The 24,324-nt window shown below is 41.0% G+C and overlaps 1 protein-coding gene across 1 annotated transcript in view; it reads left to right on the top strand.

Annotated features, from left to right (window-relative positions):
• KIF6 (kinesin family member 6) overlaps positions 1-24,324 on the top strand; it is a 347,200-nt gene that overhangs the window by 97,845 nt on the left and 225,031 nt on the right. The window contains exon 7 of the mRNA XM_036415357.2: positions 19,516-19,722. Within this exon, the coding sequence (XP_036271250.1) occupies positions 19,516-19,722 (207 nt within the window). The remainder of the gene's footprint in view (positions 1-19,515; positions 19,723-24,324) is intronic.

Here is a 24,324-nt window from a genome sequence, read left to right on the forward strand (position 1 = left end):
ATTTAAAAATACACAATTCATCCTTCCCAGTCATAAATTACCCATGTGTTGGTGTTTGTTTACATTTCCATATGTTTTCGTGCATTCAGTGGAGGATTACTTAGAAAGCATTTGGATTAATGCTCGGGACACAGGAAGTGCTCTCTGCATTGGCAGCTGTCGCTGGCAGATCTGGGAACACTGCCATGGTGTGTTCTATGAGTATGTTTCGGTGTAATGTTTGGGACATACTTATACTAGTTGTTGTTGATCTGACTTGCAAATCTAACTGGACACCTGCATTTTACCTGGGATCCCAAGGCAGGAGCCAGGATCGACCCACCGTGGTCAGGGGACCATGACCTCAACCAGTTACAGGCTGGAGGTGGAGGGTCACGAGGCTGTCACCCAGTGACCCTGTGGGGGAAGGAGTGGGTGGTAGTGGTGGTGGTTGGAGAACAGTTCCCCAAATGCGCACCTGACAGGTAGTCCTGGCAGTTTCCTTTTAAACCACGCTCCCAGCTTCTCTGTCTCTGATGACAAGCAGCAGGAAAGATAATAGGCTGAGAGGATAAGCATTCTGGGAAGTCTATCAACTGACCTTTCTTCCTGCCCCATTTTCACTCTCTTGAATGTGCTACCTGAGATACAGGACAGATAAATGGAAATCGAATGCAGATACTGAAAATATGGTGTGGTTTCTACAGTTCTGTGTCAATAGATTAAAATCTATAAATTAAGCTTATGTGCCACATATGATATGGACTTAAGGATGCTTAAACTATTACTTTCACTTCAGGAGAACTTTACAAAGATTTTTAAAATCTTTATTGTTGAAAGCATTACATATGTCCCCTTATTTTCTCCATTGACCCCTTCTATCCTGTACCTGCCCCAGGCTTCTCCACCCTATAGTCTGTGTCCATGGGCTATGTATATATGCATAAAAGTTCTTTGGTTGATCTCTTCCCACCCACCCCCACATTCCCTCTGAGATTTGACAGTCTGTTACCTTTATATAGTTTTTAATTTCAGAATATCTTGTTTTGCTTTACAAAACTGGCATTTGTGTTTTGCTTTAACATTTTGCCTGTGTGGTCATTTGTGTTGCTTTTATTGTCACAATAATTAAAGATTAAGGAATAAAGGCAGATTAAAAATTAAGGAGTCTGATGATGAACGATTTAGCATGCCCCACTGAAAATCCTGTTCCTTCATACACAGTTTAATAAACAGCAAACCAAGAGACCAGAGACATATGAAAAAGAGAATAAATGCTATTGGAAAACAAGTGGAGAAGCCTGTCCCTGCCTCAGTGCTAACTTCCTCCGGAAGCGACTCTCTCATCTAAGAGAAGTTGAGGCCTGTCCCCACGGCGTCCAATCATCTATAGTGGATTATTGGGTGGCTCTTGGCCCTTATTTACCATGATCTCTATAAGCTCAAAAGCTTGGCCTTTGCAATCTAGTTTGTCAACTTAGCTCATCTTTTCGCATTGGTATAAAGTTTTGAGGATCTTTATACAAGCTTATCTGTCATATTCCTTCATCTTACAAAATCCCCACAGTCTTTTCCTATTACTTACTGATGAGTATCTAATAAAAGGGTAATATGCTAATTAGACTGGATAGATCAAACATCATTCTGGATGTCCTTCCTGACAAAGCTGGGGCCCAGGAGGTACCTCTCAGGGTCCTGAGTGCCTGCAGCCAGCCAGAGGGAGGGAAGTCCAGGTCTCAGGTGTGGGGGCCAAGGCAGAAGCAGTTAGGAGCAATCAGGCAGGCAGGTGAGCAGTTAGGAGCCAGCGGTCCTGGATTATGAGAGGGTGCAGGCCGGGCTGAAGGACCCACCCTCCCCATGCATGTATTTCATGCACCAAGCTTCTAGTATTATTATAAATACACTGTAAGCGAAGAAGTCCAATTCAAATAGTGCTGGTATGCATTATGTTTTTAATGTATTCCATTTTCCAGTGGAAAGCCTAATTGTTTGAAACCAAACCTAATAGATGTGGGATGTTTCTGGGCTTGCTTTTATTTTTTTTCTTTGGTAAGAATAGCTACGATGTTATACTGAGAACCTACTCAAAGATTTGGCCTTGTTGTAAACACTGTATATTTATATTATTTCTGATTCTTAGTGTATAGAGGAAACTGAGGCTAAGGGTGTCAGAACACTGGCTGAGCATTCAGGTCTGACTGACCCAGAGCCATGTTCTTTCCTTTTTGCCTCATTCCACAAGTGCCATGACCACATTCACGTGTCAAATTATTCAAGTGAGGGTATATTTCTGAATTGTTTAAAAGGATAGCAAGTATTTAGCACTTCAGTTTAATCTCTTGAATTCATTGAAAACAAATACATAAAAATATAAATGAAAAAGAACTGGAAATACTTTTATTATTCTGCCTCTAAAGAAGCATGTTCTAGATTAAACCTCATGTCAGAATGTAATTTGACAGCACAGAACAAGCTTAACAATATATAAAAAAGCACTATTCTTTTTTTTTTCTTCTCAAAAATAAGCTCCCCAAATTCCCATTTACACAGAGACATACAGAAGTTGCCATGGTAACCAGAAAACATTTGCAAAACAAAGTCTGCTAATGTGGGACACCAGTGAAGTGCTCTTCCCTTGCAAGTTCTCTCTCAAAGCCAGCATTTTAAGGAAAAATGATCAGGATTAGCCTCATCCTCTTCTTACTCAGAACTCTTAAGTAATTTTTGTAAGTCTACCAATGTTTTGAATAAGACCTGATTATATCCTTAGGGTAAAAAAATTTTAAGTTGAATTGCTGGGCCAAAGAGAATAAATACATTAGAAGCTGAACTGTGTGTGGCCCAGTGTCAAAGCCCACCAGTAGCAAGTATGACTTTGTTATTGGAGAAGTTGGGGTGTCCTTTCTCCACTGGGTGCTGGGGGTGGTGTCTTTACAATACCTCCAGGAAGAGAATTTTCTGAGACTCGCACAGCAGGATGAGAGACTTTTATTTGCGTGGGATTACACCCCTGGGTTTCCAAAGTCCTGTTCCAGTCCTAGCAGGAGTGTAGCTGGGTTTCAGTAGAGCTAAGAGCAAAGCTAGTGTCCAGAGCTTCCATCCCATGATGCAGCCGAGTCCAGTTAGCATCAGGCTAGCTGCAGTCCATCAGTCCAGTGAATGCCAGGTAGCAGGAGCTAGAGGGCCCCTCCAGCCAGGAGTCAAGTGCAATTGGCCAAGAGAGCAAACTTCTTTGTTCAAGGGATTAAACATCCCAAATTTTGGACCCTTGCAGTGGCCACACCTATTCTGGCCAATGACTTGTTCCCACGAGTGACTGACAGTCTAGTACCTTCCCTACAACACTCAGCTCACTGTGCATGCACCCATCCTCCTCCCTGTCCAATCCCTTCTCCCTGCGACCTGCAGGGGACAGACCTGTGGTTCCCTGGGGAGTGTAAAGCTGCAGCTTTCTGGCAAAGCTGCCCAAATGACTTGTCTATAATTTTTGGCTTTCCCGCTACTAATAACTAGGTTAATCACAACGGCATGCACCTGATACTTTTTGTCTTAGTTAAATGTTTCTATCAATCAAGTCTAAATGAGCAAGGCAGTCCTAGGACCATTTGCTTGACCCTGCCCATACTCGAAGCATCTCTCCCCAAGCATGGTCAGAGGATAACTTGCAATAGAGTTTCCTGTCATCGGCAAAAGACAGGTTGCTGGGATCCTACTTCTAACCAATGGATTCAGAATCTCTGCAGCAGAGCCCAGGAATGCACATTTTAGCATGTTTGTTTGCTCAGGCGACAGTTGGGGACAGTTTGTGATTTTCCATTAAGAATCTGTTGAAAAGTTTGTGAGCAGGTCTATAGTCTGCATCCTTGCCAACAGCATCCTTGCCAACACCACTAAATTTGAAAAATTGGGCAATTTGGTATGCCGATATATATATATATATATATATATATATATATATATATATATATATATATGTGTGTGTGTGTGTGTGTGTGTGTGTGTGTGTGTGTGTGTGTGTGTTTCTAATTGTGTTTTGATTACTGAATTCTTTTCTATCTTAATTACCACTTGCATTCCTGTCCTTGCTCATGTCTTCTACCTGCCTCTCCCTGGAGTGTCAGAAAAGGTCCAGTTGATGACTCTGTGAGCCTGGGATTCGGTCTTGTTCACCTGACAACCTCCATTCCTAAAACAGAGCCTTATGCACAGCAGGGCTCAGTGAGTGATTATTGAGAGAATAGACATGAAGAGTAACCGTTTGTCTTTGTCGTATATTTTGAATCCTCCCTATAGAAATAGCCTGCATTGATAAAAGTGCCATTTAAATGTCCATTTTAAGGAGTGATAATGTAGCTCAAAGTGAATCATGAGGCTAACATGAACCTTCTCATATCCAAGCCAGTTTGGAGAATGGACTAGTGTCCTTTCCACCAAAACTTCACAGCAAACACTTTTTCCATTTTATAAATTTTAGTTTACTTTTATGTTCTTCAATGCTTAGATCAGTCTTTTCATTTTATGGTTTCTGCTTTGGGTATCATGCTTAGAAGTGCACCAGCTCACTTACTAGGAAGTGTTGAGTTATTTTGGATTGAAGTGTGATGCCCCGTTGCATCCACTTCATTGTTTCCATGGTAACCTGGACATGGATGGTTGGTTGGTCGTCATCAGCTTGGAGTGAATTTTTCAGAAGTTTCTGGAATGTGGGGGTTTTACCTGAATCATGAAGAAAGAAAGAAAAGAAAAAGAAAAAACTGTCCTAGGTTAACAAAATCGATGTTCATTTTGAATCCTCCCTCTAGAAAAAGCCTCCATGGATAAAAATGCCATTTAAATGTCCATTTTCAGGAGTGATAACGTAGCTCAAAGTGAATCATGAGGCTAATATGAGCTCAAAGTGAATCATGAGGCTAACATGAGCCTCATATATAAGCCAATTTGGAGAAGAGAATAGTGTCTGGGGTCCTTTCCACCAAAACTTCACAGTAGAGACTGTTTTGGGTTAAACTGTGTCTCCCCCTCCACCCCCACTTCCTGTGCCTAACCCTGGTACCTCAGAACCTGACCCTATTGAGAGACAGGGTCTTTCCAGAGGTAATCGAGTTAAGATGAGGTCATCAGGGTGAGCGCTGAACAATATGATTTGTGTCCTTATTGAATGGGGAAACTCAGATTCAGACACATCTACAGGGGATGCCGTGGGAACATGAAATGGTCATCTAGGGAGAGGGCCCTGGAGTGGACCCTCACAGTCCTTAGAGGAGAGACCAGCCCTGCCTACAGCTCTGTTTGGGACTTCCAGTGTTCAGAACTGTGAGGTAATAAGTGTCAGTTGTTTAAGCCACCCAGTTTGTTGTATTTTGTTACGGCAGCTCTAGCAAGTTAGTGCAGTGTCCAAATAGTTAGGATATAATTTCTTATACCATAGGGACCTGGTGTAGGTCTTGACCTTGATTCATTGAGAAGCAGTAATGTGCTGTGTCTATATACAGCGCTTGCTATGAAACTGCTTGGAGGGGCCCTTGGAAGGGTCGTGTTTTCTTCCCACGTGGCTTCCTTTCCCAGTGAACTGGCCAGTGCGTTCATGTTGACGGCCACTCTGGGGCATCCTCACATCCTTGCCAGGTAGCGGTGAAGAGCCCGAGCTCCCGAGGGACCTTGTTCTGCTCCCGGCTCCACCCTTCCCAGGTGGGTGTCCTTGGGCACCTCACTGAACCCACCTGCACCACGCTTTGTAGTGTGTAAATGAGCATAATCACGCCTCCTCCTAGGATTATAGTGAGAATTGAATTGAATGACATTTGGAAAGACCCTGTGGTTCTCAGCTACCAACTATTTAAAAACAAGACTGTTAACTGGTTCCTCTCTATTGTCTCAGTAGCTGGCAGCCAGGTAGGTGGTCAATCATTAATTAATTGTTTTATTGAATTGGTGGGGAGAGGGAGGCCTGATGATTTCAGGTAATAAGACCTGAATCTCAGGCTCAGAATTGAAAGAGGTCCAGCGCATGGAAATTTGTGCACTCAGGAGAGTTCCTCAGCCCAGCCTATGCCCTCTCATAGTCCAGGACCCCTTGGGGGATATCCAACTGATGGCTTACATGGGCCTAACCTGGCAGCCAGACATCCCTCTGGCAGCCCAGGAGCCCTCGGGGGATGTCCAACTAACAGTTTAGGTCCACTGCCTAAGCTGTTAGTCAGACATCCTTGGCACTGCCATGGAGGTGGGAGAGGCTCCCGCCACCACTGCTGGGCTGGCCAGCCATTAGCCTGCTTTCTGGAAGCCCACTGACCACCAGGGGGTAGCTCCTGTTTTGAGCATCATAGAGATTGGTCATTCCACCATTAGGGTTAATTTGCATATTATCCTTTTATTATATAGGATAGCTTCTCTTATTAATAGGTTCCAATAGGCAGCTAAAAGCCTTAGCAAAGATGTGTTCACATTGTAACCTCTTCTTCTTATCTACTGTATATCCTTATTAGAAGGAAATAAATTTTGAGCACATACTCTATACCAAGCACTTCGTCATATATATATATATTTTACATATGAAAAATATATGCCGGGACTGGTTTGGCTCAATGGATAGAGCATCCACTTGGGGACTGAAGGGCCCCAGGTTCGATTCCCATCAAGGGCATGTACCTTGGTTGCGGGCATATCCCCAGTAAGGAGTGTGCAAGAGGCAGCTGATCAATGACTCTCTCTCATTGATGTTTCTAACTATCTCTCTCCCTTCCTCTCTGTACAAAAACCAATAAAATATATTTTTTTTAAAAAGAAAAATATATATTTTAAACTATAAAAAGTTTCTCTTTTTTATATTTTACATATGAGAAATATACATTTTTAAAAAGTGATTCTGTGTTTTAACATAGTTTGCATTCTTCTCTCATCTAATCTGATTTGTGCTATTGCATGAACCATGAGTTTTGAGATCTAAAACGTTTATTAAAATAAGTGAAATGGTATGGTACAGTCATTTTTTAGAATGTTAAAATGTACATAGCCTCTCTACATGATTACGGAAACAATCTTTTTAACTGTAAAAATTTAGCTCTAGAGTTTCTTCTCATCATTAAAATTCTCATTTCTGATTAAACATAGCAGAAGAAAGTAATTTTTACTCCCTGTTATTGAAATTCACCAACAAGAGCAACAAAATGTGAAATGTAGAGGGGGAATAAAAGCCATCTTCAGTGAAACAAGGAAACAGCCATAACCTCAAACCCCGAGGAAACCTGCCAAATACTATGAAATTTGACTTATGGCAAGGGAGGGTGCTGAGAGCCAACACATATATTCTCCAACCTCAGGCAGGATACAGTTTCCCCTTTAGGAAAGGGCCACAATTCTCAAACACAAATCTGATGCTCTTTTGGTTAGAGTGCTGAGATCTGTGAACATAGGCCAGTATGGGGCACAGTGTTACAGAGACATCTATCCTACACTACAAAAGGCGCATCCCAAGGAGAAAACTTAAAGACAGACCTTCTTGTGGTCAGTAGTCTAGGCACATTGCCAAGAGAGATGTTCTTTTTTAGTGGGGTTCAGTGAGTTTGTGACTTAAGGGGTTTTACCATCCCAAACCTCTTATTGCAAAAAATTGAGGCAAGTGTATGCTGTTAAGGCTAAGGATATAGCAGATAGTAAAGGTATCTTAATCTGAATATTTCCTCACCCATATCTGACTGCCCTTTAGGGAAAAGATGATACGTTGAAAGATAAAATTATCAGAAAGAAAACATCTGCAGACCTAGCCATATAAATGGAGTATAGGTGTGTGTGTGGGGGGGGGGGGAAGGGGGGAACAAAGGGACATATATTTGAAGGTTGATTATGTCAGAAGCAGAGAGTTTGTTCTTCATAATCTTAGATGTTCCCTAAATACATTCTTTGTTTTACAAAAATAGCTAAAAATGTAGAAGGGTTAAAAATAAAAAGATTATAAGAGAAGATAAAAAGCAAACTTGAGGCCCTAGTTGGTTTTGCTCAATGGTTAGATGTTGGTCCATGAACTGAAGGGTCACTGGTTCAATTCCCAGTCAAGGGCCCATACCTCAACTGCAGGCTCAATCCCTGGTCCCTAGTAAGGGTGCATTTGGGAAGCAACCAATCAATCTGTGCAATCTGTCTCCTCTCTCTCTCTCTCTCTCTCTCTCTCTCTCTCTCTCTCTCTCTCTTCTTCCACTCTGTAAAAAAAAAAAAAAAAAAAAAAGTCAATGGAAAACATCATTGGGTGAGGATTTTTTTTATTAAACAGCCTTATTTTTACTCAAATATTAACATTGTGAGATTTCTACTTTCATCTTTGGTCCTTTTCGTGTTGTTAGAATGTTTAACATAATAAGTGTGATAAAGATTACCAGTTGTTCCAATTTTAAAAATATATATTTTATTGATTTTTTTTACAGAGAGGAAAGGAGAAGGGATAGAGAGCTAGAAACATCGATGAGAGAGAAACATCAAAAAGCTGCCTCCCGCACCCCCCCCCCCCCCCCCCCCCCCCCCGGGATGTGTCCGAAACCAATGTACCTGCCCTTGACCGGAATCAAACCTCGGACCTTTCAGTCCCCAGACCAACACTCTATCCACTGAGCCAAACCAGTTTCAGCAGTTGTTTCAATTTTTAACACAATAAGTGTGATAGTTGCCAGTGCTCACCAAAATGTCTAGCTTATGTCTTCTTGCACAGGCTTCCTTGAGAAGAGTTCATGTGACTTGCTTTAGCCAATGAAGTGTGACTGAATGTGAGCTGCTACTTTAGCATTAAAGCTTTTACGAGCTAGTGTGAGGTTCTCCTTGGTCTCTTCCCCTCTTGTGGCAGCCCTGAAGCTTATGTTGAGATGGTGCCTCCTGAGGTGGCAGCACCTTCCCAGCCTGGCTGATGCTCTAACCACTGAGCAGAGCCGCCATTAAACCATGTTGACAAATAATGTAAAGAAGAAACCTTTGTGATTTTAAGCCTGAGATTATGGTGCTATTTGTTAATGTGCTACCACTGTGTATCTTGGTCTATCTTGATGAATAGAATGTGTGTGTTATTTATAACAACTCATTATTCCTCATAAGATTCAAATGTAGCATGTTTTTTTAATTAAGAAAACAATGTCTACTTTAGTGCTACATATATCATCTGTTTTTCCAGTGGGTTTGAAACAGTATCAAAACATATAAATCTGAACAAAAGTGGCAAAAATTACAAAATTTTTAAAAGGGAAATTAGATTTTAAAAAGAAGATAGATATATTAGACAACTGGAGTGCATTGATTTATTGCCCTTAAAGACAAATTTTAGCTATGATTTTTGAGGCGGATGAGTAGAAACAAGGGAAAAAATTTAGGCATTTTGAATTGCATAGTTTTCATTGTTGGGAGCAAGCTTATAGGTACTAAATAGTAGGTAAAATATGTGCAAGGATCTTGTGTGGCAAAATAGCCAATGTCTTGCCTGTGACTTTGAAAGAAATGCAAAAACTTTATACTTCTATTGGTCTTGTATAATATTGAGAGCATTATATGAAATATAGTATATTTAATTAAATGTATTATGAAGGTTCCAACCAGGAAGACAAGTCACTGTGGTTATTATTTTTTTCTTTATTGTTGAAAGTATTACATATGTTCCCTCCTGCCCCCCCACAATTGAACCTTTCTAGCCCACCCCACTCCCCATTCCAGGTCCTCTCCACCCTATTGTCTGTGTCCATGGGTATTCGTATATGCATACAAGTTCATTGATTGATCTCTTCCCACCCACCCACCATCCTCTGCCTTCCCAATCTATTTTTGCTCATCAGTTTATTAGATTCCACATTTAGATGGATCTGCATAGTATTATGCTAAGAGAAAGATAAGTCATTGTATTTAAAACGAGAAAAATCAACACAGATAGTTTTGTCTCATGGGTGATGAAAGAATCTGAGAAGACAAGAGGGATGCTGGTGCAACCCAGAGGTGGTAACAGGAAGCCATGAGGTCAGGCAGGTCCCAGCTAGTAGGAGCCACCTGCAGGCGATCGGAGGGTGTGCGGAAGGGAAAGGCAAAGTAATTCTCCCTCTCCCTGTCTTCCAAGTGAGAAGACAGCTACCAACTAACAGGGGCCTTGGGAAAAGCTACCTTTAGAACTCAGCATCTCTGCAATGTAGAGCAACGGAGAAGAAAGGGAACAGAGAACTCGGATCCACTGCTTTTGCTTATCTTACAAATCAGGTGTATACATGGGGGAAACTGGCAGAAAATCAATTTTGGCTATAGCTTTAAGCACAGAAGCTGTTTTTATAGCATTTCTTGCTGATAGATATTTTCACTTTCCGGCAGGCTGACTTTTGTATCCATTTCTTATATTGGTTTCAAGCTAGGAGAGAGGAGACAAAGGTCTTATCAGCCACCCAAAACCTTCAACAAGTAATTTGATCATGTTTGGGGTATGTCACTTGGAGTCTTGCCAGTTCTAACAGCAAGGGATCATTGTGGCCACAGAGAGAACTCTGAATCTTCTAAAAGTGGAGAGATAGTGTGGGTCGATAACATGAAGTGAAATGTTATACCTCATACTAGACATCTGTGCTTCTCCTTTCTTCAGCATCTCCATCTCTACTGTGAGTGACATGTTCTCAAATCCTCATCTGCTGCTGATCTTGATGTCCAAACCTAAAGATTGCATTGAGAGTATATTGCCACCAATGGGATAGAATCCATTTCTTTCATACAAATAGCATGTTTTAAATGTATACCCAAGTTCCTCTTGGTATGTAATCCCAGATCTTCCTTGTCTATACACAGGATAGTAAATGTATTATCAGTGTACCTGTAATCTGAAGGTAATTAGCATGTGTAAAAAAAAAAGGGTTTTCCTTAAAGACAGCTTAATGAACTGCTGTAAATGCTTGAGAAGATCATTAGAATTTTTAGTCCCATAATAGTATTGTTCCAGTTATGTATATGGTCAGACTTGAAAATTGGTAAGCCAAGCTGAATTTTAAAAGAAAAAGAAAAAAAAAATAGATATGCTAGACGGATGAGTTACTGACTGTCACTGAGGATTAAATTTAGCTATGATTGTTCTTGCAAGTACAAAAGGGGGGACTATTTGGGGTTATAGAGTTTCTACTATACAGAGACCAATTCTTTATGCTAATGATATGATGACATCAGTTCCAGGACGACAAACAGAGATGATAATTGAATATAACTCTAATTAGAGATACAGCTAAAATTCTTTGCAGTTTGCCATATGTGCCAACTTTAGCATACTTAGATTTTTCTATATGAATGTGTTTGACTTTGATTTTCCAAATCCTGGAGAAATGGCCCACAGGGAAGCAATCTGCTGAATTCTGACATCAACAGAAGAAGAGCCATCACTAACTCTGACATTCAGCTCTCCCCAAATCATTGTCAGCTAATAAATCTTGGAGAGTGTAAAAATAAAAAACCCATCAAACTATTTCCAGACCCGTTAGGAGGAATATAGCATAATAAAACATAGTAGGATATTCTTATTCGAAAGGTGAATCATAATTGCTGGAACATTCTTGTCAGATGTCCCAGATTGTTCCAAAGCTTACTTTTACATTTCAAATGGAATTCGTGTGCCTACTCTATTTTTCTCTTTTACAAAACTACTTTGACAACATGATGGACCTAGAAATGCTTCAGCCAGGGAAAATGATTTTGATTGCTTTTCTAACAGCTGTGTGCCTTGTAAAGAGAAAAATCAGAAAGGAAGATGGCAGTTTAGGATGATTCATTTCAGCAGAGGGCTGTCTCATTGTGGGTATTTTGCTGCAAGACAGAGTGCTCTGAAGCCATCTCGGAAAAAGATGAAGGCAGGTGTTGATGGTCACATCTAAACCAGCAGGTTCGGTCAGGCCTTGCTGACCCAGGCTGAATCAGAGAACATGGAAAGAGCTCATTCACTGTGTGAAGAACTGGGCAGGGAATTACTTACCCAGTGAGGTCAGGGTCAGTAATCTTGAGTTCAGGGTATTTTAACCTGAAAAGCTAGGGTAAGAGCTTAGAGAATGCATGGAGATTGGTACTTTCAGTCTTCCACGCAGATGGAGTAGGTGAGGGGAGGACCAGGTTAGCTGGGACAAGCAAGTAGACAGTGTAATTAGAAAGGAGAATTGGGGTGGAAAACTGGGTTCTGGACTCCAGCTGCTGCTGTTGGTCTTAGCTGGTTTTCTTTAAAGAGTCTCAAGTGTATACATTATGTACTCCTGTTCAGTCCAAAAGAGATTTTCTTAATCTAACCTAGTCTTCATCAGTGGGAATTCCTGTGGAGATATTTCACTCCAAAATAGGAGAGTAATTTAAAAAAAGGAATTTGATACATAAGAATAGAATATAAGCTAAAGAAACAAGAGATAAACACATATTTAAGGGATCCTGGAATTTGTTATATGTGATATAGAGAGAGTACATGGCTCACTGAAGGCTGTATTAACTATAATCATTTTCAAAGTTATTGAAAATATATGAGATTAAAAAGAGAAAAAGTTGCCGAAACCAGTTTAGCTCAGTGGTAGAGCGTTGGTCTGTGGACTGAAAAGTCCCAGGTTCAATTCCAGTCAAGGGCATGTACTTTGGTTGTGGGATGTGCAAGAGGCAGCTGGTCGATGTTTCTCTCTCATAGACATTTATAGCTTTCTATCTCTCTCCCTTCCTCTCTGTAAAAAATCAATAAAATAAAAAAGAGAGAAAAAATGTTACAAAAACATAAGACCACATTATATAAACACACAAAAAAAACCATTTTATTTGTCAATCTCTGCCCCTAAAATAAAAATTTTCAGTCTTGAAGATGGACACACACACAACATCATAAATATTTTAAAAAGTGAACATTTTAATTCACAGGGTCCTACTTGGTCGACCGATAAGAACCATAGAACATCAGGACTGGTGGTTGTACATCTGCAGAACCCAAAAGGGAAGAGGAGTGAAAAGCCTTTTGAAAATGCTCACCAGGCTTACCCAGTCTTATTTTATACCGTTTCTTTTAAATTTCTCTTTTAGCCTAGGAGTATTTCCTGCTCAGTAGGAAGTGATTTTGTCCAATGAAAGGTGAAGTTCTTTGTTTTGTTTTGTTTTTTACCATATGAAGTAGCTTATGAGAGTGGAGCTTTAGTCTTCAATACAGGCTTCCAGTGTTTCCTCAGTTGAATGCTGTGTTATGAAACACGTTCTGCACAAGCAGCTTCTGGGACCACATCACTTCTCCTTCTGTGCAGACCTTTGGAAGCCACCAGTGCCTTAGAGGGTCATCGTCGAATCACCTTTGATATCTGCGTCACTCCTTAGAGGGCACAAAACTGGCTGGCTGCCAAGCACTCACTGGTAGCCCAATGGATCACACCATCACACCCCATGACCAACTGGAGCATATTGTCCATTACAATGTCATGTTTTAAAAAAATGATGGACATTCAAAAATCCATTTGGAACAATCCATTCTTTGCATTTTTCTATTTTGAATATTAATGATCTTCTACTGTGTGTACATATGTCTAATGGCCTTTATGAACACAATGCCTAACACCATTTGAGAATAGTCCAAGAGAATTTATGAAGATAAATACATTTTGAGTAGGATTATTTTGGGAGGAGGAAAGGGACATGCTTTTCCAGTCAGCAATACTAGGCAATACTTGACCCGAAAGAGGGCATTCTACACAAGGGAAAGGGTAGTTGAAGATGCAGGGGGTAATGGTTAAGTGCTCTGGAACTAGGCACAAAGCATAATTGAAGTCCAAGATAGGCAGAGAGATTTGAGTCAATCTGCTGTTTCAAAAAATTCTAATTTTTAAACTCAAATAAATTGTATTCCATGCACTCCAACAGAATGCAGATGTAGTCTCCTAATTATTTGGAGATTTTTAGAAATTATGAAATATGCCTTAGCATCCAGAAAACTAGAAATGAGCAAGAGTCAACAATTTAATAAATATTTTCAAACACTTCATGTTATGTTAGACTAGGGGTACAGTAATGAATAAGACACAGTGCCTGCCCTGGAGGAGGTCAGAGCCCAGGAGGGAAGAGGAGGAAAGTGGAGAGCCTTCTAAAAGGAGGCAGCCTTCTGATGGGCCTTCAGGGAGAAGTGGGAGGTGGCTATCCTGGAGATGACAAAGGGAAAAAACTGACCTTCATAGACTACAGACTACAGACAGGGTGAATCTGTAGGGGGCCCAGAGAACCTAGGTTTTTAGTCATTTACCCTGTCAATAAAAGTCACCTACTCTCAACTTTCCAAAAAAGTAAACCTATTTGGAAAAGGACAAGTTAAATTTTTTTTTTATTATCAAACCCTAAGAAAAGGACCTGAAAAAAAGAGTATTAAATGATAGCCAATAAATAATTAAGGAAGAGTCAGCATTGATTCACCTTAAACTAATTTCATTGGTTTTTCTGATAGGGTTATGAGAACTCACAGATCAAAGGAATTCATTTTATTTCATAAAGTCTTCCAAAATACCCCTCGGGATGTAGAGAGGAATTGAAGGCACACAAAGGTATTGGGATTAAAATTTGAATCCATAACTGGCACCTAGCAGAAGAGGGAGCGTTGGTGCCTTAATGGAACGATGTGTTGCCCTACTTGGTGTTTTGCACATCACTTGGTTGAGGAGATGCAGGGTGTTTTCACTCGTAGATAGCATAAAATTGGAAAAAAAGAAAAAAAAGGTCAAGATCTGGAATTATATCAACAGATTGTAATATTGGGGTAAAAACTAATCAAATGTGGTCATCAAATAAATGTGTGTGTTTTCCATAGAAATTCCATAGCCTGGGTAAAGAGCTGGAACAAATGTGGTGTAACAATTCATGTGCTATTTACTGGCAACATTCAGCTTAGATCGCCCAGTTCCAGTGTCTTCTGTAGTTAGGAGAATTTTGAAAGAATCTACTCAATTCACAGTGTGAAAGTGCTATATTAAAAAAAAAAGATTTTGCTAAACAGTTGCATAAGAGAGTTGAAGAAACTAGAGATATTTATTCTCGGGAGTATTCCAGTTCTATTCAGGGATAGAGGTAGGATTGACATGATTAAATATGTCTTTCTAAAGTGGTACCATGACTGCAAGGTGGACAACAATTGAGGGAGACAAAAGTAAAGATGTAAGAAGAGGAACCTAAGTCTAGTAACCACCTGTCACCATGCAGAGTTATTGTGATATTATTGACGCATTCCCTGAGCTGCACATGACCTCCCTGTGGCTTGTTTTATAACTGAACATTTGTACTTCATACTCCCCTTCTTTTTTTGTGACCACCCCCTCCCCTCTGGCATCATTGGTTTGTTCCCTGTGCCTGTGAGGGTGTTTCTGTTACATTTTACTAATTCATTTTGTTTTTTAGAATCTACATAGAAGTGAAATCATACAGTATTTGTCTTTCTCTGTCTGACTTATTTCAGTTAACATAATACTCTCCAGTTTGTCCACGTTGTCCCAAATGACAAGATTTCATTAGTTATCGCTGAGTAGTATTCCAGTGTGTGTGTTCCTTATCCAATCATCTATCAATAAACACTTAGGTTGCTTCTATATCTTGGCTATTGTAAACAATGAAAATCCAAACCACAATGAGATACCACCACACACTTGTCAGAATGGCTGCTGTTCACAGTACAACGAAGAACCAGTGTCTGTGAGGATGCGGAGAAAAGGGAAGCCTTGTGCTCTGCTGGATTGTAAACTGGTACAGCCACATGGAAAATGGTATGGAGATTCCTCAAACAATTACACAGAACTGCCCTACAATCCAGCCATTCCTCTTCTGGGGATCCTTGTGAGAAAAACAAGGACACTAATTCGAAAAGATATCTGCACCGCAATGTTCCTGGCAAATTCCAAGATTTTTGGTGTGAGTTTTAACTACACTACAGTGCCTATCCGTTGAGAATTAGAACAGTAAGAGGAAGAGTTCCCCAAGGAGGAAACATGTGATAACCATAGCTTGGGGCCTGTCTATTGAAGGGACTGCCGAGAAAAGGGTCCAATAAAGAGAAAGGGGCCGAAGAGAACCAGGATGTGTGTGACTCTAGAAAGCAGGGCAGTGGGTGGCGAGCTTCCCGCTGGAGGGCAGGCAGCATTCTTAGGCGTGACCCACAGTGTCAGACGCTCCGGCCTTCAGATCGCCTTCTTCTCTGCACATCTGCCTTCTTCTCACGTGGACTCTCGTTGTACACAGTTTGCCTTTAGCTCCTGAGCTAGATCACAGATGCCTTAAGGGCAAGGTCTATGTCTTCTTTTCCTTCTAGTCTCTGTACTGCCTACCCAGCGCTGTGTGCAAAGACTGATATGAAATGTGAAAGCTCTCTGCACGGGGATGATTAATCATCACTAGGATTTTTCCAAAGGCACAGTCTCCAGTGCCAAGAGCACATTTGTTTAAAATGTGCGCTTAAATTTGAATGAATCTGCCTAAATGGTGCCATCTGTTCTTAGGCAGTTTCAGAAATGTTTTAATACAATTTTATCTGGAAAAGGACAAATGCCGATGAGACATGAAGACGTCCTTAAATAAACACAGAGCAGACACCCGCACATTCAATCACACTTAAACGGCTACACATAAAGAATGTTTTCTGAGGTTTAAGAAAATTTTAGCTAAGAGGACACCGACTACTACTTCATGCAGAAAATATTTATGAGACGTTACAAAATTGTAGGCATGGACTCCTACAGCCTATTACGGCATTTTAATTACAGACTCCAGAAATGCATCGTAATTGATATAAATCACATTCCTTTGAAATGGGTACACTCTTCTCCTCTTCACTAGGGGCCTACATTTTCCTGTGACTTCAGTATCCCAGTTGAGAAGATGAAGACAGCTTTCGGGGCACTCTCTATGGTTTTTCTTTTTTCTATTGTCAACTTGACTTTCATTACAGTACTGTAGGATTTATTGTTGTGTGAATGTAACAGTGGAAGGAAACCCATGTTTAAGTTCTGCAAATAACTTACAGTCACTTCCAGAACACCTCAACTTAGGTTCTAAATTTGAGTTTGCGGTTTTGCATGCATGGTTATTTGCTGATCCACTTTAGCAAAATCACACACTGGCTAGGCCGGGTATAGTTATTGTGGCAACAAGTAATGGGTCAAATTTTCAGCCTATTTACCTCACTAGCTACATCATCATCATCAAAACTATGCCAGTATTTTGACATCTGTGTATTTTGCTCATTGGCACAAGTCAATGATAGTGTATATCAAGAATTTATATTTACAGGCAATTTCTGGTTGAAATAGTATCCAAGCATGTTAACCTTCTGCACACATGTGCATCCATATGGAGTCTTTGTTTAAATTCCATTCTGCAAAAGTGGGGCTTTGAAAACTCATATGAACACTCATTTGGAATATTTTTAGATAATTTTTATTTTTATACTAGAAGCCCAGTGCATGAAAATTGTGCACTGACGTGGGGGCCCACAGCCCAGCCCTTGCCCTCTCACTATCCAGGACCCCTTAGGGGATGTCCACCTGTTGATTTAGGCCCGACCGCCCCTGGGGCTCCTGCTGCTGCACTTGCCAGCCATGAGCCTGGCTTCTGGCTAAGCGATGCTCTCTCTGTGGGAGTTCACTGACCACCAGGGCACAGCTCCTGCATGGGGCCAGGGTGGGATAGGAATGAAGTCGTTATAGCTCTAATTATTTTGCTCTACCTTATTTATGGGTTTAAACATTTTTTTTTTAAATACTGATTAACGCCGAAACCGGTTTGGCTCAGTGGATAGAGCATCAGCCTGCAGGACTAAAAAGTCCCAGGTTCAATTCAGGTCAAGGGCATGCATCTTGGTTGCAGGCACTTCCCCAGTAGGGGGTGTGCAAGAGGCAGCTGATCAATGTTTCTCTCATCGATTTTTCTAACTCTATCCCTCTCTCTTCCTCTCTGTAAAAAATCAATAAAATATATTTAAAAAGATAAAATAAAATATTGATTAACCATTTTCAGGTATACTCTTACAGGTTGTCTGTTCATAATATTTGTTCTTTTTTTCTGAATTGTTTGTCTTTTTCTTATTAATTTCTGGGAGCTCTTTATTTCAAATATTAATCTTTTGTCAGCTATATGTCTTGCAAATACCTTCTCTCAATTTTCAAACTTTGTGGTAGATTTTATAACACAGAAGTTCTTTAATTTTGGATCATTAGGTCAAATATTTTATATCAACTTGTATTTGTATTTTACGTCTTATCATAAAATATTCATTACTACATTGAGTTGATTGCAATTTGCTACCATATTTTCTTACATTAATGTTAAAGTTGTAGTATTTTATACTTAACTCTTTAATATATCTTGGAATTTATTCATGTGTATAGTGTGAGGCGATCTATGTTTTTCCAGATGGATAGCCATTTATTCCAGCACAGTTGTTGACTGACCTTCCTTCCTCACTTTGGGGTGACCACACCTCAGTCCTACAGGGCTCCTGAGTGAGCACAGCATGTTCCCTGACCCTGTCACCATAGTTTTAACTGTGGTGCCATCATGATGCCCTTTGGTATATAGCAGGACAAGTCCCCTTTCCTGTTTTTTTCTTTCATATAATTGTTTTTGTTATTTTTCAATATTTGCTCTTGCATCTGATTTTTAGAATCAAGTTGTTTGTTTTGTTCCAAAAACAAAACCTGTGGCATTTTTATTTCAACCACATTGACTATGTAGGTTAATATAGATACATTAACATATAGATTACTTTTGATTTTTCACCCATGAAACTGTATTTTAATATCTAGCGCACCATTAATTCAGGTTTTCTTTTTGTGCCTTTATTATAACTCTGTCTTTTTTTCCTACAAATTACACATTTTGTAGGATTAATCCCTTATTATCTCATCATCTTTACAACACTATAATACTTCCTGATTAATTATTGCTGGGTTATTAAAACTTCATTGACTTCACATTTTGATCTTGCAGAAAGAGAAACAGAAAGAAAAACAATGTAGGTCTTAACAGTTTGTTTGTAGATGGTTTTGCATGTTCTATGTAGGCCACCATATTTCCTGTATATAATGACACTTGATCTTGTATTTTCCTATTGCTATGCTTGTATATTTTATTTCTTATTTATTCCATTGGCTGGGACCTCCGGTTCTGTGTTTGGTGGTAGCAGTGATTGTGTTTATAACTGTGTAATGAATTCTCTCAGCACATCCATTCTCACCATGATAACCATATTGAGCATTTTGATATGGCTAGCCAAGGTTAAGGTATGAATTGTTGTCATGTTATGAAATAAAATTGTCATATTAGTAAAAGGACACAAGCTTTACCGCATTCAAGCTCTTTTCTCCTTTTCTGAATTGACCTGTCTACATATGCTGCCAGGCATTCAATATGTGAAACAGTTAAAATAATTCAGCTGCAAGTGTTTGGTGGTTGTTCCATTTGACAGCACCGGCTTCATGGAAAATGTCTTATTGGAAATAGAAATTTATATATGTTGATATTCTTCAACATTTCTCATTGTTAACATTGTTTTGTTTTGAACTTCTTTTTTTGTAGACTCCTATGAACCAAGCTTCCACTCGTTCCCACTGCATTTTCACTGTTCACTTGTCAAGCAAAGAACCGGGATCTGCAACTGTCCGACATGCCAAACTTCATCTGGTGGACCTGGCTGGTTCCGAGCGAGTCGCAAAGACTGGAGTTGGGGGCCAGCTCCTGACAGAGGCCAAGTACATCAACCTGTCTCTGCATTACTTAGAACAGGTGAGATGGGCAGATGGGGCCGTAACTGTATCTACCATTTGTTGACTGTGTATTTTGCATCTGGTGTTCTGACATTTTGTTTTGTTTTGCTTCTTTTTATTTTCTTGTGGTGAAATATACATAACATAAGCATTATTTTTTAATATTTTTTAATCCTCACCTAGGGATATGTTTATTGATTTTAGAGAGAGAGGAAGGAAAGAGAGAAAGAGAAACAGAAAGAGAAACAAAGAGAGAAACATCCATGTGTGAAAGAAACATCGATTGTTTGCCTCTAGTACACATCCCAATTGGGGATCGAGCCTGCAAACTGGATATGTGCCCTGACCAGGAATCGAACTGGCCATCTTTCAGTGCACTGGACAACAGCCAACCAACCGAGCCACAGCCACCAGGGCTATTTTGAATGTCAGGATTTGATTTTGAGGGCATAAAAAGCTCAGATGAATTTAGCTTTATAAATCTTCCCCCAAAAAATTCTCATCTCTATAATGAGTGAATTGAATGAGATTTCTCACATTCCTTTCAGCACTGAGTATAAATGCTGTGACTTGAATGTTAACGATGGCTACCACTTCCAAATTCTAAAAGAAGAGAAACATGATCAAAAACTGGAGTGGAGAAATAGAGTATGTCGGCAGGCAGAAGGACTTGTTAATGAGTGGTGGAGGCTAAGAGATTTAAGGGGGAAAACACCTTTTTAAATTACCGAATGAACCTTCTGAGACTCATGTTATTTTGGTGTCACATGCTTTGTAATGGTCAAGTTGGCTGAAAAAGTGAGAGAAAAACCTAAGGAGCTCTGTCTGAACAAGGTGCACATGGTTACACTCTGACCAAAGGAATCCCGGTGAGGCAGCCCAGAGCACAAGGCCGCGTGGCACCAGATCGTTCTCGTATCTCTGTGAGAGTCAGCATTTCTGAGCTCCTTCCTGCTCAGGTATTACTCCTTCTCCTTAACAGAGCTTCTTACTTAGTACCTTACTGATGAAACATTGAAAAGAAACCATAGTTGACTGTTTGCAATGTGCTTTCTGCGAAGAAATGCACCTCTTTGTTTCAGATGGGAGCACTGCCTGTCATTCCCTCTACGTCCATCTGTTCATAGAAAATAACGTTCATCAGTTGAATCAGAATTTCCACCAGTTGTAATCACTCAAGAGAAATGTGTTGCCCTAACCCTTTCTTTTTCTTTGTTTTGCACAATCTTGCAAGCTGCTAGTTCTCATTAGAGTTCTTTCTCTCCCCACATATCTTCTCTTCAAAATCCTCGGAGCATCAGCCCCACGGGGGATGCATTGGTGGCCACGTGGCATTTGATTTTCTGAATAACGACTGCATTGATTTAACAACTACTTAAGGGGGACGCAATGTGCTGAGGTCTGAGCCTGCCCCGGAGCACAGTGGTGAACAAAACAGACACAGTCCTTGCCCCAAGGGTAGTGGCCAGTGCAGGGAGACATGCACTGAGGAAGGAGGCGCCTGTCATCCCGGCGAGAGCTTGCAGGGAGAGTCTGAGGAGTGAGAGAGCTGGCCACGGCGCACGTAGACAGCAAGAGGGAGCGGCCACGGGGCTCTCTCAGCGCTGACATTAGGCAGACACCTGCAGAATGAGCAGGAACGAGCCAGATCAGAACTAGGTAGAGCCTTGCAGGCAGAGGGAACCGGGAGTCTGTTGGCCCTCGGCTCCCAGCCAGGGCGATGGCTGCATCAGGGTCCCAGCGAGGCTCACATGGCTTCTGAATGCAATTCATCTGTTTCATTCACCCACTGCATCATTCCAATTGTTAACTATTTACACTGATATCAGCTAATAGTGAAAGGAGATTAGCATGAGAGGAAAGAGCATAAACGTGGAAATGTAGCATGTAGACGTGGATATGTGGGATTAAGTTGGGAAATAGCTGCCACAAAGAAAGGAGGTGGGTGATAGAAATATTTTGGAATTTCACACAGAAAGAGATAGAGAGAGAACCACAGAGTACACAGAATGATAATAAAAATAGCAGGTAGATACTTTAATGAAATAACAAGTCAACGACTTTCATAATCAAATGTTCTTTGTGTCCAAGGAGACTGGAATTCTAACACAAATTAGCTTAATTAGCTTCATTCATTCATTTATGCATTCACCAACTTGTGATTGCGTGTCCACTGGGTGCTACGAGTTACTTTAGGCAACGGGGATAAATGTATGATTGAGGACTGGGCTGTGCTGTCATGCTCTCCAGGGAAAGAACAAATCATATAAGTGACTTCTCACCCTGCAGTGAGATAAAAGCTGAAACAGAAATCCGCGTGTCAGAAATGAATTACATCCTCTGGGTCTCAGTCACTGTATCAGAGGGCGATGGATTTGGCCTTGGTCATTCCGGCAACCTCTGCTACATTAATTAGCTCACAGTGACTCTAGAAACTGTGGGACTGTAACTTCCCTCGGCCAGAACCGGAGCCCTCCCACCTGCTCTGGCCCAGGTATCCTGGGCCCGTGCACCTGGCTGGGCGCTTGGGTAAATAATGCCATGTGCCAGATGCCGTTGGTTTCGGAGTTCTCCTGGAGTATGCAGTACTTTTTCCAAAAGTCTTCTCAAAAACATCTTAAACCACAACAACAGGGTAATCTCAGCCCGGAACTCGAGTCCGTGGAGGATAAAGGGGCCAAGCAGACTTGTTCTAACTGTGAGCCTCCCGGGCGCTCCTGGTGTGACAGTCCCACCCGCCCAACACGCAGCGAGAAACTACCACCGTGAGCACAGAAACACGAGTCAGGTCCCTCCCGCTGGTGGGACTCAAGGGGGCTTCCACCCGGCTGCCACGGAGCGCTTTGTGCTCAGAGGAAGAGCCCGGGGGTGCCAGCGCCCTGTGACCACACAGATCTCTCCAGGTTCCAGAGGTGATCGCCATGCACTGTGAGCTCTGACAAGTGAAACTCTTTCATTCACTCGGTGGTTAACCGCGGTATTGATGTTAGGCCTGGCTTGTAGGCACTTGGAGGTATGATTGTGTACAATGTGGGTTTCACTCTTGTCACTTAAAGAATATCTTCAGGAACATGTTATTGTATTTATATATGAAATCCAACATGGAAGTGAATGTTAAATCAAACAAACAAACAAACAAAAAAACAAACAACAACCCTGGTGTATGACCAGCTCCTTCCCCTTGGGTTCCCGCCCACTGCAGCCCCCAAAGCAGCCCCCGCTCTGCTCCTCCCAGGCCTGACCACTCTGCAGAGCTGGGTCAGGGCTAATTGGGGACCCCTAAGCATTTCATCACTGAGGTGACACCTGCTCAGAGTCTCTTCTGAAGAAATGGCCTGCGACTGGGTCTTTGTGGCTAAGACAAGTCTCTATGGGGATCGGGGATCATAAAGTTCATAGTCTGAAGATGCCTCCAAACTCAGTGCCTTCTGTTTACCAAGAACTAACCCAAAAATGAACTCTATTGATCTCCAAAGGGTTTCTGAGAGCCAGGCAAGCATTCTCATCCCACTGTCACAGGTGGGGATTTTACAGGTGAATAAACTGAGGCTAATACATTTAAGAGATTTGTTTAAGTGGCAAAGCTGGATTCTGACTCCAAATCATGGGTTCTTTCATTGCTCAGGACCTGGCTTCATTTCCCAATTTTTATAGTCTGTATTTTCTAACTTATAATCCCACTTTGAATTTTAATTGTTTCCTTTAACAATTTTAGAACCCTTTCTGGAGAGGACATTGGGATTGCCTTCTCTTGTATACACCACTCATTCCAGGGGTAGCAGCAAGGACCCCATCCAGCTCCAGGAGTGGACCCTGATTGGTTGAAACCTGTCTTTCTCTAGGCTGCAATGATTGGTTTGTGGATGAGCCCATGACCCCAGGCTGCAGTGATTGGTTCATGGCTGGACCCATGACCCAAGTTGGTCTCTAGAGAAGCTGATTGGAAAATAAAGATCCTTTCCCACCTCTGTTATGAATAAGGAAGTTAGTAACTGGCATTTGCCAGAAGGAGAGGCAGACTTCTACCATGTGAAAGATGGAGCAGAGATACGGCATAACTAAATCTTTGGTGGTAGCATTGAACCAATCAATTTCCCTTATGATTAAAGCCAACTCGGATTATATTTTCTGTTACTGCAACAAAAGACAAGTTAACTAACACCACTTAGTGTCGACAGGAAGTTTAATATGTTCTCCTTTATGTTGTCTAAGTTGTCAATAAAACTGTTGAATAGAGGAGATATCAATATTATTTCTTGGAGCAGGGAAAAAATAGTGACATTTGTTTTATGAAACCTTCAATGTATTTAGGACATTGTTAGATATTTAACTGGTGACTCATAAACACTAGTGCCACCCTCTCTGCACATCTGTCAGACCTGCCTGGCTGCTTTCAGATACTTCATTGTCCCCTTGGCTCTGCTCAGCACCCTGGGCAGCCACCTGGCCACTCAGACTTGAGTCTGGCCCACTGCCTTTCCAATTATATCGAAATTAGTTTCAAAAAATACCATTCCATGCGAGTGACCCTCACACTGCCTTCCCAGTCAACTAATTAATCTACTCATTTATCTGTTCAGATTAATCCACTCATTTATCTGTTCAGATTAATTTAACGAAA

Source organism: Pipistrellus kuhlii, unplaced genomic scaffold (genome assembly GCF_014108245.1).
Source record: "Pipistrellus kuhlii isolate mPipKuh1 unplaced genomic scaffold, mPipKuh1.p scaffold_m20_p_5, whole genome shotgun sequence".
NCBI classification, from domain to species: Eukaryota; Metazoa; Chordata; class Mammalia; order Chiroptera; family Vespertilionidae; genus Pipistrellus; species Pipistrellus kuhlii.